Genomic DNA, 17,397 nt, shown 5'->3' with positions numbered 1-17,397 from the left:
TAATTTTAACACAGGAAAAAAAATATCTCACCTGATTATATCCACGGCTGTGATATATGTTCTATACAGTACTATTTTCAACACTTACATATTTTTATTATTTCCAGGTCAACATATCAAAAGATGACATTTGCTTTTTGATTTTTTTTATAATAATCTGAACTACTACGTAACTGAAAACAATTTCCCTCAGTAGATTTATATTTTCACTACTAGAAATAACAAGGTTGATTAGTTTTTATTTTTACCCATACCTGGAATGCTGTGAAGTGCAAGTACTTGACTTGCACTCCTCATGCATTAGAAATGTCAATGTTGAAAGGTTAAAAGCAATATCCATTTCATTTCTGCATATTCAAACTATACAGAAGCTTGAAAATATATAAATCTAATTTTAAGTAATAAACACAACAGGAATAAATTAATTCCATTTTCTTGATTTTCTCTACTGAGACTCTGCTGAGAAAACGTTGAAAGTGCTAATTACATGCCTGTTTCCAAAGGACCAAACCAATTTATTATGACCTTTAACACACGATTGATTAGGAAGGTTTGTATTCAATTTTTGTCAGGGTACCCTTGAAATACAGAAAGTTTAATCACTTTAACTTAGTTAAAACACCAAGCAGTAGACAAATAAAGGAATAAATAATGGCTTATCTTCAATAACAGGAACTTAAAACAACATGGGCAGGAGACAGTTTCCAACTCATGCAAAATTACAGTCAAATGTGTCTCATTTGTGAATATTCCTCTCTTCGCTAACAGGTCAGACATTTGCCCCTCTGACAGTGTAGGGGTCACACTGCCACAGTACGCAACAAAGGGACAATGTGAAGGTTCTTCAGCATGATGGCAAGATAGCGCATTTCTAATCACCCCCACGTATCAGAACAGCCTCTGGAAAGTTACTGTGGTAGCCACAATGTAAAGCATCAAATGAAAGTAGCACGTCACAGCTTGAGGAGTGAATGGAGGCATGAAGCTCTCACCTCTTGATTCTTAAGTTTTATAGGAAACACAGTCTGGGGCTTGAGCTCAAGCCACCGGCTCACAGTATTCAAGAACAACTCCAAGCTTACCTGCATTACCTTCTGCTGAATCTCCTCTAGTTGTGTGCGCTTGCTACGTTGTCTGCAGACTTCCTGGTAGCGGGTATATTGTTCTCTGAGTGAATCTAGCAGCTTCATCACCTGTGGCTGAGCAAGCAGTTCATCATCCATTGGAGACCAGGATACCCCTCCATCTGAACCATTGAATCGACGCTGTTGTAACTCAGATAGTAACTCATGACCTTGAAGGATACATGTAATGACGTGGTTAATTTAGATTCAAAAAACAAGCAAAAAATTACTAGTAATCAATGCCTGCTTTTAGACCATCCAGTGGTACATTTTTGCAGCTAATGATCTTTCATGAATTGGGCACATTTAATGATACCATTTCAAGCAGAGCACTGGCCACGGTTTGTAGGGTTGTATCAGTCATAAAATAGGGTAGAAATCACAAGGTATATTTTATTTTAGATATATAAAAGAGATACGGTGACTAACATTCATATTGACAATAGTATTGATTAATGTAAAGAAAAAATTGCAAAGCACAATTCTGAGACCGAAACAACTGTAAGTATTTTGGTTTACTTCAAAATACCGTGTAGCATCCAAAGTATTTCTCTCAAACAATTCATATTCTTAGATTAAATGAATGATCTAGAAGCACTAACAAACGGAGCATATAATTTCTGTGTTTCTTTCAGGATTTTTATTGCAAGTACGAAACTTGCTATGAAAGCGTGGAGCTGAATACTAGGTATTTTGATCAATATTTTTTTCTCATTTTTCTTTGTGCTCTTAAATACAATATCAGGGTACAGACTCTCTAGAGTGTAACAATTTTCATAGATGCAAAATTAGTATGTTTTGACTACTTAATCCTCTATTTAAACTATTTGAAGAATGTTATTGTTAAGTTGTGGTAAAGTTTTCAGGATGTAAACACCATACTACCAGTAAACTTAGATCAATTTGTTCCCCAAAAGCTCAATGAACAAGTTAACAAATAAAACAGTGTTCAGTCACTAAAGAAATGTTGGTATAAAAGTGAAAATCTCCCAATTCCATATCACCAGTTCTGCAGGTCTTAAAATGATAACTTGCCAGTTCAACAAAAGAAAAAAAAATTACCACTAGGATAGCAATTGTAATACCTCAAGGAAAATACAGAAATATAGACTCTAAATTCAACTGGTATTATCTAGAGAATCAAAATGCCAGGGGCTTTGGAGATTGCAGCAACCAACTTTAAATTACTCAGCATATATTCTTGTGAAATGAACACGTCTTAAGAATTTAAATCCATTTTGCCATACTATGGAAATAAACATCTTTTATAATACTAGGCACAGATAGCTGCAGAGCAAACAGACTTTAAGTCATAGTTCTACTGAGATAATTTTGAATTTTTATGGTATTGTTTCAACGGTAAGGATTAAATGTTTTCAACGGAAAAACTTTTTTTAAAACTAGATTCTTATCAAATTCCAAGAACTATACTTTGTATGTGGATTTGGAGCTTGTGAAAGCAACAGTACTTGTAACTATGGAAGACAGAAGCCTTTTATCTAAAACCTCAGTTTGTTCATATTTACCCTTAAGAGATGGAAAAGTTTAGTTGGGGAAAGTTTATTCTTTATTCTCAAGCTTTCAGAACAGTGAATCTAACAAAGAGAAAGGTTGCCTCTTAGGAACTCCCATGATTTAATGAAAGTTATTAAACTTCATAGCTCAAAAAAAATTCATTATGCCATAATTAAGAAAACAGAATACATATAAACTAATGTTCTTGGGAGCCATCTGCTAACATAAAATTGAAGTGTCATATTGTCCAAAAAATTTTGCCATTTATATGGCAAATATATCCAGAGGAGGATACACAATTAGACTAAAATCTAGTGACAGTGTCTACAGACACTTCATATTTTAAAAACATTAAAGACCACAGCAAGGAGCTATTATTTCACCTTTTAACTCGAACAATATTATCCCACATCTAAATAAGGTAAAATTTTATGCAGAGAGCATGTAAAGCCACTAGTTCTCTGTGGCAAATATTACATGTGATCCACACATTAGTTTGTAGGAGTCTATAAGATAAGGATTCTGAGCACTCAGACTCTAATCACCACCTTAACACTATGAATTACTTCCTATTCTACAAAGGCACAAATCTTTAAGCGAACTTCCATTCCAAGTCAACACTCTGTTATACATTATTTTCAATAGGAAATTCACCCTAAAAAAAACCAAACCCAAAAGATTTCAATCAAAGAACGCCAAATTATTTAATGTTGAAGGGAGAATCGAAGCAGTGAAGAGTCAGAAGACTGCATTCTTCACTTTTACAGATGGTCAGGTCAGAACTAGGCTGACACAAATTATCAGAATTGTGTAGGAAAATGCTATACGTATTGTAACCATTTGGTGGCTACCAAGACAAATTCATTCTATAAGGCCAACACATCAACATCATCTAGAAACAACATATTCTCAAAATTAAATGTATTAATTATGGTAATAACGAGAAGATGTTATCAAGATTATTAAAAACTATAATTAAAAAGACACATTTGGAGTTCTTCCATTTGTTAACATCACTTTTTTTAACCTAACAAAGATTACATTAATTGATAAGCTTGTTACATTGTGAAGATGGCTAAGATAGTTATTGTGCCTTCTGTGCTTTCATTTGGGGCTTAGAAATGAATAATGCTACTTTATTGACCAACATTTTTTTAAAATTTTATTTATTTTATTTTTATTTTTTTATTGACTTACTATACCTGTCTGCAATACCGTCTCAGGATCAACTGATGGAAGGAAGTTCAAATCTATTGATCTTGAACAAAACAACAAACACATTATTAATAATAATAAGCTTGGTAACTACTTAAAGTAAAAAACATAGTAATAATTTGTATTACAGTAGCACTAAAAACTCCAGCTAAAGCCAGAGCTACCTTATGCTGTATGTTTCTTTCCCTACTCAGTAATGTCCTCACTTTTTCATCTCACTGTATAAAAAGTTCAGCTGCATGTGGTCAATAGACAAATGATCATCCATCTACACACACTGATGAATTTTGTAGTCTATATTACAGTCTTTCAGAATTTCTTTATACATTTCAAAATATTTAAGGCAATAGTTTGGATTTCCAATGAAATTATGTAATCCAAAAGTATTGATTCCAAAAAGCAAATCACAAACCTCTCTTTTTCTTGATTTCCTTTATCACTTCCATTGTTAATTAGAGCAAGCTCATCCAGTAAGGATGTTGATTCCTTTGTGAACTTTTCAAATACCTAGATAAAAGGCAAGTTTTAATTTAGGAAATGAAATATAAGTGGCAGTATTGAAGGCATCAGTGCAAATCTATCCACTAGTTCTGTTAGAATAGTTCAATCTTTACACAGTGTAATTATTTCCCAACATTCTGATGGTAGGGTAGAAAGAATAGAAAATGCAGTTTTGTTCAAGGAGCACTTACGAGTGCTAAGATTCCTTAGGCAGACAGTAAATGTTACACTGAATATAATGACGATAGACTGAATTATTAAATACTGAAAAATTGAGATTTCTCCAAACCTGTAAGTTCATATGGACATATTTATTCTACATTTTCATTTAAGCCTTTAAGTAAATCTGAATAATAATGCTAGAGAATCAAGGCATGTTACACAAGCATCTGACAGCTCACTTGAATGCATTAAAATAATCAACTTTGTGAAGATTCCAGCTTTTAATCACCACTAATATGGGCTATATGGTAATGAATAACTAAGATAAAAGAAAAATGTATTCTATAGAAATATCCTTATCAGTTTCTTTGATTATAGGATCTCAGATAACTAAGCCTGTATAGTCAGACTGGAGATCCTAGATGGAGATGCACATTTTAAGAATAGATCACATGGGAAAGGAACACACGGTTTCTTTGAAGATTAAATACTTTTTTTGAAAATTCAATTTAAGTGACTGAAAAACAAGTATCTCTGAAGAACAAATTAAAAACATTCTGGAGTGCTATGCGTAGCAACAGTTGCTTAAACAATTTGTGTCCATTAATGAATTTGGGGTGTATTTGCTCCTAGACATTGACAGCATCTCTGTATTTAATGGGGAAACTCCACTGACAGAGGTTTTAGTGTAGGACAGTTTAAAACTTGTCTCTCATCCAGAGGAACCAAAGCTTAAGAGATAACCTCAGAAGATCTGCAGAGTCCAAGTATTTCCTCTTTGTTTTCAATTTCTCCTATCAGCAGCCAAATAATTTCTCTTTGTAGTGACTATGCCATACACTCAGGCTCTTCTAGAGTGAGGGCATACACGAGAGCTTCATTAAGTAACTTGTTGGTTCAACAAATTAATTACATTAGCTTTATCATCCCTTGCACAAATCCAGCGTTAATTATCACCATAAGGCCATTCATGCATTTGAACTGCACCACTACACATATGACAATTTCTACACACTTAGCAGTTCCTACACAAATAAAAATTCATGGCTCAAGAATGAGACATTTGGAAAAAAAAAAAACCCAAACAAAACAACAAACCAAAAAAACCCCAAAAAACTAACCAGCCTCTTATTCAACCAATCCATGTGATCATAGGTGAGAGTTCCTCCAAAATCTTCTGTTAGTTGGCATGGTTCTATATATCGAGTCAGCTTATTAGCAGACACTAAAATAACCTGCAACAATAAAATAAATTTGAGGTACACTTGTAAGTAATGCTTATATTTTTCCTTAAGTACCTGAGAAGTTGTGTTAAGTGTGTCCAGAGTTACTGAGCAGATCTTTCTGTGATTCAGAGAAAGTAACCCTCTTACTGCTAAATGTTTAAATGAAGTACAGATGGTTGCAATTAACATGGGCTTAAAACAGACAGGTAATTTTGATATGCAGTGTACATCTCACACGTAAGCCTGTAAAAGCATCATCCGTACCACCTCACTTATTTACAATAGGAAAAAGAAATATGTTTCTTGGATATCTGTTTTTTTGGTGGTAACTGATGCTTCTTGATTAAGTCATACACCACACAATCTATTTTTAGTGAATATAGTAGCAGGATATCATACTGCAAAGCACTTGGTATTTTTATCACTCTCTTGCAATACTTCCAGTCCCAGAGGTGAGTTTGTGCCATAAAAGTTAAATGCCTGCATTTACTGTGCAAACATGCTCAGTAAGAGTTGGATCAACTGTACTTTTTCCATGAGTAGTCAAATTCAAATTTTAGTATGCTTAAAAGCCCGAGTCATTTGCCCAGGAGACAAATCTAGTTCATCAACTACTTCAGGAAACAGAAGAAAACACAGGTCCACTGCTAGTCAGAAGACTAAATTCTCCCCTTCATTTCTGCACTGTAGAGGCTCCTGGCTAAGCCTTATTCATATGAACCTAAACCAAAATTTGGCAGCACAGGTTGCTTCAATGCATGATATGCTAAGCCTTCAATAACTCCTGCGGAAACAAAAAACCTCTCTATGGAAGCAGACATATTGGCAATATATAGCTAGAAAGAAAAATAATAATTTCAGAACTCATCAGATCATGCACATAATCTTGCACAAGTGGCGTTCTACACCTAGACTAGTGGCAGGGCTAATCCAACACCCTCCATATGCTTTAAATTAATAACTGATATTTCTAGGTGTCAAAAGTACAATTTGCCTCTGAAGCTTCTGAAACACCATTTTAATCGGTTACTACAGATTAATAGTCCATAAGAACATAGACAGAGAGCCAAAGAAAAAAAAGGTTGAAAACCTGTAGGTGCAATGTTGCACAGGGAGAAGACACTTCTCTTTTAAAGCTATGAATTACACTTTAACTTCAGCACCTATAGCATGCAAACTTGTGCTGTCACAAATCACTATAACTTTTCAAAATCCAATCACAGCAATTGTGTCTGACCTTTTGTGAAAATAAATGTCAAATTACCACATCCTGAAAAAAGTTTTCCATTATGAATTAGCATTCCACCTCTGCACTTGAATTTCACACTTCAACATATTGTCTATTGTGCTTCACAAAGCTCTTCAAACTCCTCAATAGTTTAATACCTTGTTAACAGCATACTTTGTCAACCTTCCCTCTAAAATTATCATTACCAAACTGCAGTAGACCACTAACCACAGAGAACATCTTTAGTTTCTCCTTGCTCTGAAGAGAATGGTGACGGCTTTCTATTGCTTGACCAGCTCTCAATACTCCTGGATAAGACAGAGGTACAGATGAAGACCATTTACAGTTATAAAAATAGAAATATCCCACTTGCAACTGAACTGATTTCTTCCCCTTTTTTTCAGAGGCTTTTTTTTTTTCCTGGAGTGAACACAATAAAATGTTTTCCTAATCCAAAGTAAAAGCCTTTGGAGAGACAACTACAGCTGGATGCTAAAGTAAACAGCTTAAATTTCTTGAGGGAGAAATGAATAGACCAGAAGAGATGGTAAGAGAGAAAAAAAAAGTATAAATTATTGAATCCTTAAATCTTTGCTTCCCTTCCCACTTGATCCACTCATTTCTCAAAACAGTGACAGCAAATAAGGTGACAGTGGTAGTAGGTTTCAAATATGTCCTGTTTGCTACTGACCAGAGTCCCTATCATCATTATCTGTACTCAGTTCTTTTTAAAACCTAGAAGAATCGTAGCAGCTCTCACTATTGCTCCACTCTAATGAGCAAACTTGATTTGTACAATATTGGCCAAATTGTGAAAGCCTTTGCAGAAATAACTCAGGGCAATGTTTTGGCAGAAATAAAGATGCTGTATTTTTGAATAAAATCAAAATAACCTTTTTAAGAACTGCCAAACAAAACAAAAAACCCCATGTACTGCAAAGTCTTGTGCTTCCGCTGCAAAGCTCCCTTATTTCTCAGGAGTGAGACTACAATTATTTATCTTTTTTCTAGTAACGTGATTTGGACCCATGCAACAGTGCCACTAACACTTATCCTTCATAATAAAGAGCTCCGAATACTGTTTGACCTCTCTCTCTCCCCCCGTCATTTGCTGGTTTTTGCAATAATTTTGATTGATCATTTGCAAGAGATAGAGGCAGATGTCAAGATCAGAGGGGAATTCTGAATATTCAATAGGACATGTAAATGTGCCCCCCAAATGTTAAAAACATCCATCTCAACTTACTTTCCTCAGGGTCAAAAATGAAAAAACTCTTTAATACAAATGTCACAGAGTCAAAACCAGGAGTTACTGGCAGACAGGATGGTGTAAGATTTCAGTAACAAGGCGTTTTTTTTGGTTTTTTTTTTTTGAGTGTGTAATATCACAGCAGCCACACTGCTGAACCTAAAAAGGAGCAGTTACTTTCCGAAAGAAGACAGCACACATCTCTTGAGAAGACAAAATTTAAACAAGTGGAATCTAAGCATATGATCTTCTAAGAGCAGTAAACATCTGCATTAATCTTCATAGCTTGGTATCAGTGAGCAATGCATCCCAGTTCTGGATGGTAATATTTTACAGAGCAAAAGCTTTATACTGGGAAATAGGTACAGAAGCACTGTAAGGGGACTAAATCCTATGTTTAATCTCAGGAGCAAAAAGGTCTTAATCCGTCTTAGTTTAAAAGAATAATTGGCATCATCTCTTAGAAAAAGTATTTATTACCAAGTGACATTTACACAACACTGTAAATGTAAAAATACACTGAATTTCACACAACAAAAAAAGTCAATCCTAACAAATTCATTTATGAAGATAAAATAATGAATTAGATACACACATCTAGGTTGCTTATAATTTGCTTTATAATTTCAAGCAACCTAATATCCAACAACCAAAAAGTCTGACCAACTTCACAATTCTTTGTGAGAATTCTTACCAGCTGTGCCCAAATACCAGGAAGTTTATATGGGCTGAAAGTCCATATAAACCAACCAACACATGTGTCACCAACACGTGACACAGTTTCTCACTTATTTTAAGTAAACTTCATGATCATGTGGGTACCAAGTGATTCTAGCCATAAAATAAGATGCATCTTTAGAAAAATAAAAAGATTCTAAGAGTAATAGAATACACAGTACTACCTGTTTGGTGTTATGCAAAAGTGATAGAGATGCAACTAAAGTATGCTTATGCACACAATAATATATAATATTTAAATTATCTCTTCTGATTTGTTACATTGCAAGGTAACTGACTAAGAGTGTAGCTACTGTAAGAGGCTATATTAAGGTATTTACTGAATATGAACAGAACATCACTGCCTCATTTACTAATTTTAATAAGTTAGTATCAAAATATTTAATACTTTTTTCATTTATTTACTGGAACAGAAGAACCTGTCGTTCCTAAAACATTTTTTTTAAAAGAACATTAATAAAGCATGCTAAAAGCTGATAATACTTATCTGGTCGCTGTTTGGTAATTTTGGACAAATCTTATTCAAGCAGGCATAAGTAGAGGGGGTTTTGCTCATTTCCCAAAAATTCTGCCGAGAAACACTGGGAAGCCCAGATATCTCTTCCCCTCTCACAGCCTGGTTGATAGATATAAAATGCCAAATCTTGATAGAGTCCTTTGGGCTCAATATTAAAGCTGTTTTCTCAGTGGATTGATTCTTGATGATTTGTTATGCCAGCAGCTTACATATCCAAACAGCTTTGGAAAAATATGGGGAAAGCTTCAATGAACAAGGGAGAGATTTTGCAAGAATGACTTTGCACTTCAGCCTGTGCAGAAATCAAAATTGAAGAATGCCTACGTTCATTTTTCACACTACAGTGAAGGCAGCTTTTGTAGAAAACCCAGCAACTTTTTTTTTTTTCTTCTTTTGTAAATTAAGTGTTAATTAAATCAGATTCTTCTTTGGCATTTGTTTTTTTTTTGAAAGTTAGCTATGCTTATTCTCCATCAAACTCAGCTGCTGGAAGAACTTAAATATGGCCTCAACTATTTTCCTGGTGATTTTTCAAGAATAACTATGACACTTTTCACAGACAAAACATAGCTGCCCATTTATCTGGTCTGACAGTGATTCATTGCCATTGAGCTCTAAAGCAAAGACTTCCTCTTCACAAGAAGAATCCCATTGTTTGATGATAAATATTATTTCAATCCATTTTTTGAAACACTATTTGATTAAACACCGAGTAGTGTTATTTGTTAACATGGAACACTAATCTATACAATGAACATTTGCGTTAACGTTACACCAAGAAACACAAGTTAAATATTTATCTGGCTAGCATCACACAGAAATCTGGCATACTAGAAAGCCAAGAGCAGCTACCAGAACCTAGATATATACACTAAACTCTCAACTCCACTCCCAGTAACCGTCTCCTTCACTTTCCAGCCCTCACAGTTTTACCCACCCATTCACCTTCCCCTCCAGGGCTCATGATAATAATTAGAACACTATATTTTTTCCATGCTGGAGAAGAGACCTAATAAGCACCCTTGTATTTTCCAACACACCCTTCTTTAGGACTGAATTTAGAACATGACGTAAATGCAGGCTTACGTATTCCATCTCCCAGGGACAAATTCCCTGATTCGGCCCAGGTTTTTTAAGAAAGGACCATTGCCTCTGGTGTTAAAACAGCAGCAAAGATACATGCAGATGAAAGGAGAGCTGCATTTAAATAAACACCATTTTGATAAAAAAATTGAACTGCTATATGTAATTTTGGGGAAAGTCCATAAAAGCTACACGTTTTGGTGCCTCAGTATTAAAACACCGAGAAGATCCAACACAAAAATTAAAGATTTCCTACAAAGCGTTAGTCATTCTTCATTCTGTGGAGCAATACTCTGCTTATTAGCATTATTCTTAAAAGGTAAATTGGGGATGATTGTGCCACAATTAATTTCCAAACAGAATACTGAGAGCTAAGATATAAAGACACATGTAGTAACAATGGCTAATTTCGAAATACAAGAACAGTATAAAAAACCCTTGTAGCAACACAGTAATAAGTTCTGGACCTCAGTGTGTTTTCAATGGCTTAAAAAAAAAAAAAGCACATATAAAACTGGTTGGGGTAGAGATTTTTGTATTTTGGAACAGTAAGGATTGCTATAACCATGTAACAGACATTTAATCACTTTCAGAATAAAGACCATTAGTCTAAAGAAGGTAAGTTTCTACTTAGGTATGTACCACTGACTTAGGCAGACAGAGAAGAGTTACTTTACTTGAATTGGGGACTGATACGAAAAATTGTGGTCTAATCACATAGGATTTAGCCTTTCCAGTTATTTTCTTAAACATTTCCTACACTTTGAAACAAATGACAAGAGCTTACTAGCTATTTTTAAGCCACGTAATGTGGAAAAAGCAAGACAGCTAGCTAGTATTTCTTTCAGAGCCATTCTTATATGCAAGTATACGGACCATAAACAGGTTGATATGCAGGAAGTTTTCACAGAAGAAAAGTGATTTTTAGGTTTCTGTACTCCTCTGTATATTGAAGACTTGAGATTTTCCAGAGCAGATTCTGCTGATATACGATCACAAGAAATTTCTGACAGTTACTAGAGACTTTGAGTTGTTAGCTGCTACAGTGCAGGAGGAAGCATTTAGACCTATTCAGACTTTGGACTTCAGGACTATCGGGATCCTTTTGCTATATACTCTCGTTTTTTCCAACTGGTTCCCAATAGTTTATCACCTTTTTTCCTTTCTCTTTTTTTCTTTTTTTAAAAGCCCTTGATTTCTTTATCTCATTATCCTAAATTAGCTTTTAAATTTTGCTCCATGATTTCCACAAGGATAAGAACAGTGAGCACACTTTCTTTCTCTCTGCTTTTGACAAACTGATTTTAAAAGCACTGACTTAATATGTAAACCAGACTCAGAGATATTTTTCCTCCCAGTCTCTTAAATGAATGGCATATGCAAAAAAAAAAACCAAAAACCCACCAGGCTGTAGGCAATTTTGCATTGTGTACAAACCTGTACATTTCTTCTACTTTTATGGTACACATTTTTCTCCAGTTACCCTACTTATCTCCATATGAAGAGCTCACATTCAAACACAACACACTACAGCTACTAACAAGAGTGATTTGTTTCACGTCACTATGTAGAACATATTAATAAAAAAGGAAAAAGCAACACCTCCCAGCCCTCCAAAACACAGTTAGAAGTTTTTATATTCAAACACTATTCTTCATTTATTTAAAAACGTTAACAGTATCAAGCATTACAGTGTAACATACACAACATTTCAGCTGAAAGACACCCTTGGAAAATTACGAAGACAACTCTCCTGTTATGAAACATGGGCACAGGACCAGAAAAAACTGCTTCGATGAACACATGAACTGGTTGCTAATAAGCATTTTAGGGAGGAATAAAGGGACAGAAGAAAGCTCTGCTGGAGAATGAACTGGAATTCACCTGAGGCAGGTGAAAACCCAACACTAATAATAACCAGGAATAAGAATATGCACTTTAACTCTGCTGAATCAGCCCACCTCTTTATACTTATCCACCCAGTAGCCTTTTGATCTCAGTTCCCACAGTCACTTTCAGTGCTTTGCAACTCTCATCACCACATCTCACTCTGAAGCAGAACAGAACTTTCTTTGAACAGAAAGGCAGGCATTGTGATTAATGGCTTCATATGGCAATATTAAGCAAGGTATTAAAAACAGATCAGGTAGCAGGAAATAGAAGGTAGATGTGATGCCCCATTAGAAATTAGAAATCACAGTTACATAGCATTTACTTCAAATAAAATTAGATGATACTCAAATGAATAAAAAGATTTCATACTCTCATTTAAATGTTTAGATCATATTTATTCCATTGGTGCAAATGCAATCTTGAATTTTCCAAACAGTTATCCAAACCTAACCCATGATCCAAAACACAAGTTGGGTGTTGCTTTGTTTTTACTGCCAGTAATATACAGTTATGCAGCTGTAGGTTTGTGCATGAGTTAGAGGCTTCCATAGCCTTATCAGTGCTCTGCACTCGTATCAGGAATAAAGACATACTACTGTCTCTAACACAAATATTATTTGGAGCACAGAGAAGGTGGGTCATTTTTACTGAGCCAGCTTTCCTAATCACAATCAAGTAACAGACAACCAAGAGTTAATGCATGCTGAAGAACAAAGGCTTGCCTAATACCAAGGGTGATTCTTCATTATCTGGGAAAGCACAAGATTTTTCCTACTGTTCTCTCAGTTTTCCTTGTCTTTTAATGAAGAACACCATTTAAGAATGAGTTACTGCACAGGGAAAAAAAAATCCACAAAAAAAAAACAACTAAAGAAAGTGCAAGATACAAGGAAAAGCCATGAGCTAGGATGGTATCACACAGCCTTGTTAGAAACACCTATATCAACCCTATACCAACAGCTGCTCATTATCCAACCTCAGTCAGACAACAACTGCCCCAGAGCTGATGGCTCATGCAAGCAAGCAGTCTCACCCTCTTTCAGTGCTTCTACATCAGGCAGGAGGGAAACTCAAGAGCAAACACCTATCAACCAAAATGAGAGTTCAGCAACTACCTGCTATTATCCTCTACTCATACAAACTTCTGATCTGTCCACGCATCAAGCCAAAATACAAGGAGGCATTAGGGAACAAATATGAAGTTTTCCTCCTGCCTAGGAAGCAGTTGCTGTGTTTTAATGCTATGATTATTTTTCTTGTAAAATGATACATCACTGGCTACTTTCCTTACAATTGACGCATTTTGATACATGTCTGCATGAAATGCATCTCTAATACTTTAATTATTTTCTTCTTCCTAAAACTTCAGAATGATTATTTTAAGAGAACCTTAGATCAAGATTTCAGGTCAGGAAGAAATGTTTATGACTCAGTAATGAAAAAACTAGTTTAAAAACAGAAACCAAAAGGTTTAGTTACACAGCTCCAGTGGCCTATGCCAACAATGCCAACATCATCACTGGCACAAAATATGCTTCATGAAATTACTAAGCTTACTAAATTTCATTATGGAATTATCATTTAATGACTGTTAGCCAATCCTTAAAGTCAAGCAATAAAATACTTTTATCATCATAGCCATGTAAAATTATCCCTAATTCTTGAACATATTTTCTGTAGGCTTTCTGCTTATTTGTCTAGAAATAGATTCTAGCCGAGTCATAAAGAAAAATGCAAGAAGAATCTTCTAGAGGATTAGAGGATTAATTTCTAAACTGGCAATGCCATGATGTACACAGTAACAAACGCTGTATAAAATTCTTTTATACTACAACTTCAAAGGCTTACTGAACTTGTCCAAGGACCATATTTACAGGCGTGCAGATGGGAAAAGAGAGACTAAGTCAGACAGTAGGGACTGCAAACGAGGGAGGTTCACCTTTATTACTGCCACTCTCTGGACTTTGGTGTTTACCTTATGTCCTGAAAGCAATTGTGTGAAACAATATTGCAAACTTAAGTCACTTTCTAAATACGAGCTCTTAAATCATCCTTTTGAGTACAGATGATTGGTTCAGTCCTTTTTTTAATTCTCATCTTGGATGTGCTCCAAACAATAGGCTAGTTTATAACAGGTGGACACCACCATACTCATGTTTTTGATTAAAGAAGCTATGCCTGAGCTGCCACATGCTGAACTTCAAGATGGAAATATACTTTGACCACACCTCCTTGCCAGTTCCTTCACAAGGGCTTCAGGTGAAGGGACAGACAGACAGCTGTGAAAGCCAAGAGAGTTTAACTGTAATGCAAGTCACAAGATTATCACAGTTGGAACCACTTCCAGTGGCAAAATTTCAGGCACTTCACTACCATTATCAGTGAATATCTTGCTGTCTACAGACTTTCAAACACACAAGTGGCTGTTCAGTTGAACTTGGGCTACTTTTCAAATCTGTCTTTAAAGAATTACTCAAAAAGAAAATATGATCTTCATCTGAAAGATAAACAACCTCAAGGCAGACGTGTAGGATTTCCTTACTTACAAGACTCTAAAGCAGATTACAAAAAAAATGAAGTAATGTAATAAAAGGAATCTTAAAGCAGATTTTAAATTAAACAACAAAAGGTTTTTGTCATCCAATTGAAAATAGGAATCTTAGCCCTTATCCCCACGCTCCTTCAGAGCACTTTCACATGCAGGAATTTTTTCCTAAAATGAAGGCCCCTATACTAGGTAAAGTCTTAACTAGACTTAACAACACAAAAATTCACATGAATTAACAGCACTATATCTGGATGATAGAGTCTTTAGGTTTATATCGTTTAACAGTTACACAACCTTTCAGCTGCCACCTTCCAATTCCTATTCTACCTGAACTAAGTTTCCTTCAGAAGTATTCAAAAATGTTATAATCTTATCATCAGAAAGAATTACACAGCATTGGCCAAGGCTGCAAAATGCTTTTCTATTCAATCTCTTTCACAAAAAAGATGCTAAGAGCTTTGTTGTACAAAACAAGTAGACATTTTAGTACTTGGTGAGCACAGCAAGCGTGCTGTAGTTCAAACAAGATTAGCTTCAGATATGGTTGGAAAGATTGATGATACCGATAATTTTCTAAAATAGGGAAAGTTGAGGTTTCTATTAACCTCCCAAAAAGATAAGAGAACTGTGAACATTAGTGTGTCATCTCTTGTATATACTCTGCCTCACAAGCTATGAACAATATCAGCTTATATTTGTCACACTGAAGGGACCTATAACCTTTGTTACTAATGGCAAAGAACTCAAAAAATGAGAGAAGATGCATACAACGACGAGACGTTCTTCAAAATGGTTTCTACTGATTTAGCGACACCATGCAACATGCTACAGTCATGAAAAAAATTCACACTAAACCCTGTGCAACAATTTCTTACTCAAAACATCCACTATATGTATCAAACAGCTTTTTCCTCTCAGTTGGCAAAGATAAAATGCCACACATTTCTAATTTGAGACCCACTTCATTTAATGTTCTTATTAAAGAAGGAAAAAGTTAAAGACTACAGTGGTTTGTTAAGGGTATCCACAAAGCATCTGGAATGTAACTATTTTAAAGAGACATTAATTTTCATCCAATTATTCTAGTATTCCAGAAATGGTATTTTTGACTGAAGTAGACAGAAGTTCTACGTACCTCAAAGCCAAGTCTATCTTTCTCTTTCCAAAAACAGAAATGTGTAACCTTCTTATCCCAAAATTCATCTGGCTTTACTACACAAACAAGTGACACCTCAGCTGGAACAACGTTCTGGAAAACAAATGAAAAAAGAAGTAAAACATTCAAGATCAAACCTTCATTTCCCACAGAACTGAATTCCACTTAACATGTCATCATTTATTCAAGAACTTGAAATTTACAGACAGGAATTAAACTCAGTCTCCTGCACCTACGTCACATGTTGGCTCCATTCTGCTTTGCAGTAGATTGCACTAAATTTCATAGCAAAATGTCAGAACTGAAAAGAAAATCTAATCTCTTTACTCCTAGTCCTGAGGCATAACCATTAGTTCATACTACATCAGTACAGAAAAACATGAATTATTGGCTAGGCTTAATTTTTTTTATGGCATTTCATTAAAAAAATGTTAAGGACAACAGAGCTTTTTACCCATGACATTTGCTATGTAGAATGAAACAGTAATCAAAGTTATAAAAGAATTGTATACTTTATTATTAAAATCACATGTGAAAAGAATATATCCTACCCTTCTCCAGTACATATTGCTTAGACTAGAACAAAAGGGCTTAACATTAACATTTCAGCATATTAATTCATAGAAGTATTACCAGAAAAACATTCCTCAGCCTAAAACTGTAATTTCAGCTACCAAGTTGATTTTATGTTGTCACTTTAACTGTAGATCGAGGAACAAAGACTCTTGATTACTCCCAAGTCATCAGCTATAGCAATAAGCCAGTTAGATAATCACAGTACTGACATAAAGGTGACACGTTCCCTGGGAATTCTCTTCAAATACCTTGTTTTATATATAGAAATACAATTCTGAAAAAGCTAAATACATACAACTTAGCAATCATAGCACTGAAAAAAAATGTATTTCATTCTTGCACCATTTTCACGAATATGCAAAAACTATTTAAAAGTAGACAGTATTTTTAATACAGAAGTGCCTGATGACCAACCAGCACCTCTAAGAACTACGTGTGTCCAAGTAGAGAGAAGTGGTCTGCACACGTGATTAGTTTACCTAGGAAAATCTTCTTTATTGCTTCCTTATCAAATTAAAGATACAGATGTGCAGCTTATGTTTCTGCAGGCTTCACGCTGATGGGAACTGTGCTGACAGGAAGCCAGTGAAATCTGAGCGTGGGCAAATAGCTACCTCCCCTGCTAGCTGAAGTTCCCACTAAATGTCACAACTGCACATTAGCTGA

At 35.1% G+C, this 17,397-nt stretch overlaps 1 protein-coding gene across 9 annotated transcripts in view; it reads right to left on the bottom strand.

The window, feature by feature from the left end:
• The window catches only part of SESTD1 (SEC14 and spectrin domain containing 1), a 58,085-nt gene that overhangs the window by 17,575 nt on the left and 23,113 nt on the right, over positions 1–17,397 (bottom strand). For 6 of the 9 annotated variants that reach the window (XM_074593432.1, XM_074593430.1, XM_074593433.1 and 3 more), the window contains 5 exons: positions 16,135–16,248; positions 5,639–5,752; positions 4,267–4,361; positions 3,842–3,897; positions 1,083–1,294 (listed from right to left, as the gene is read on the bottom strand). In XM_074593432.1, the coding sequence (XP_074449533.1) occupies positions 1,083–1,294; positions 3,842–3,897; positions 4,267–4,361; positions 5,639–5,752; positions 16,135–16,248 (591 nt within the window). The remainder of the gene's footprint in view (positions 1–1,082; positions 1,295–3,841; positions 3,898–4,266; positions 4,362–5,638; positions 5,753–16,134; positions 16,249–17,397) is intronic. The other 3 variants (XM_074593439.1, XM_074593437.1, XM_074593438.1) reach the window with 1 other exon arrangement.

The sequence above is a fragment of the Larus michahellis genome, chromosome 7, assembly GCF_964199755.1.
Source record: "Larus michahellis chromosome 7, bLarMic1.1, whole genome shotgun sequence".
Classification (NCBI taxonomy): Eukaryota; Metazoa; Chordata; class Aves; order Charadriiformes; family Laridae; genus Larus; species Larus michahellis.
This window is presented reverse-complemented; position numbering and strand designations above follow the sequence as displayed.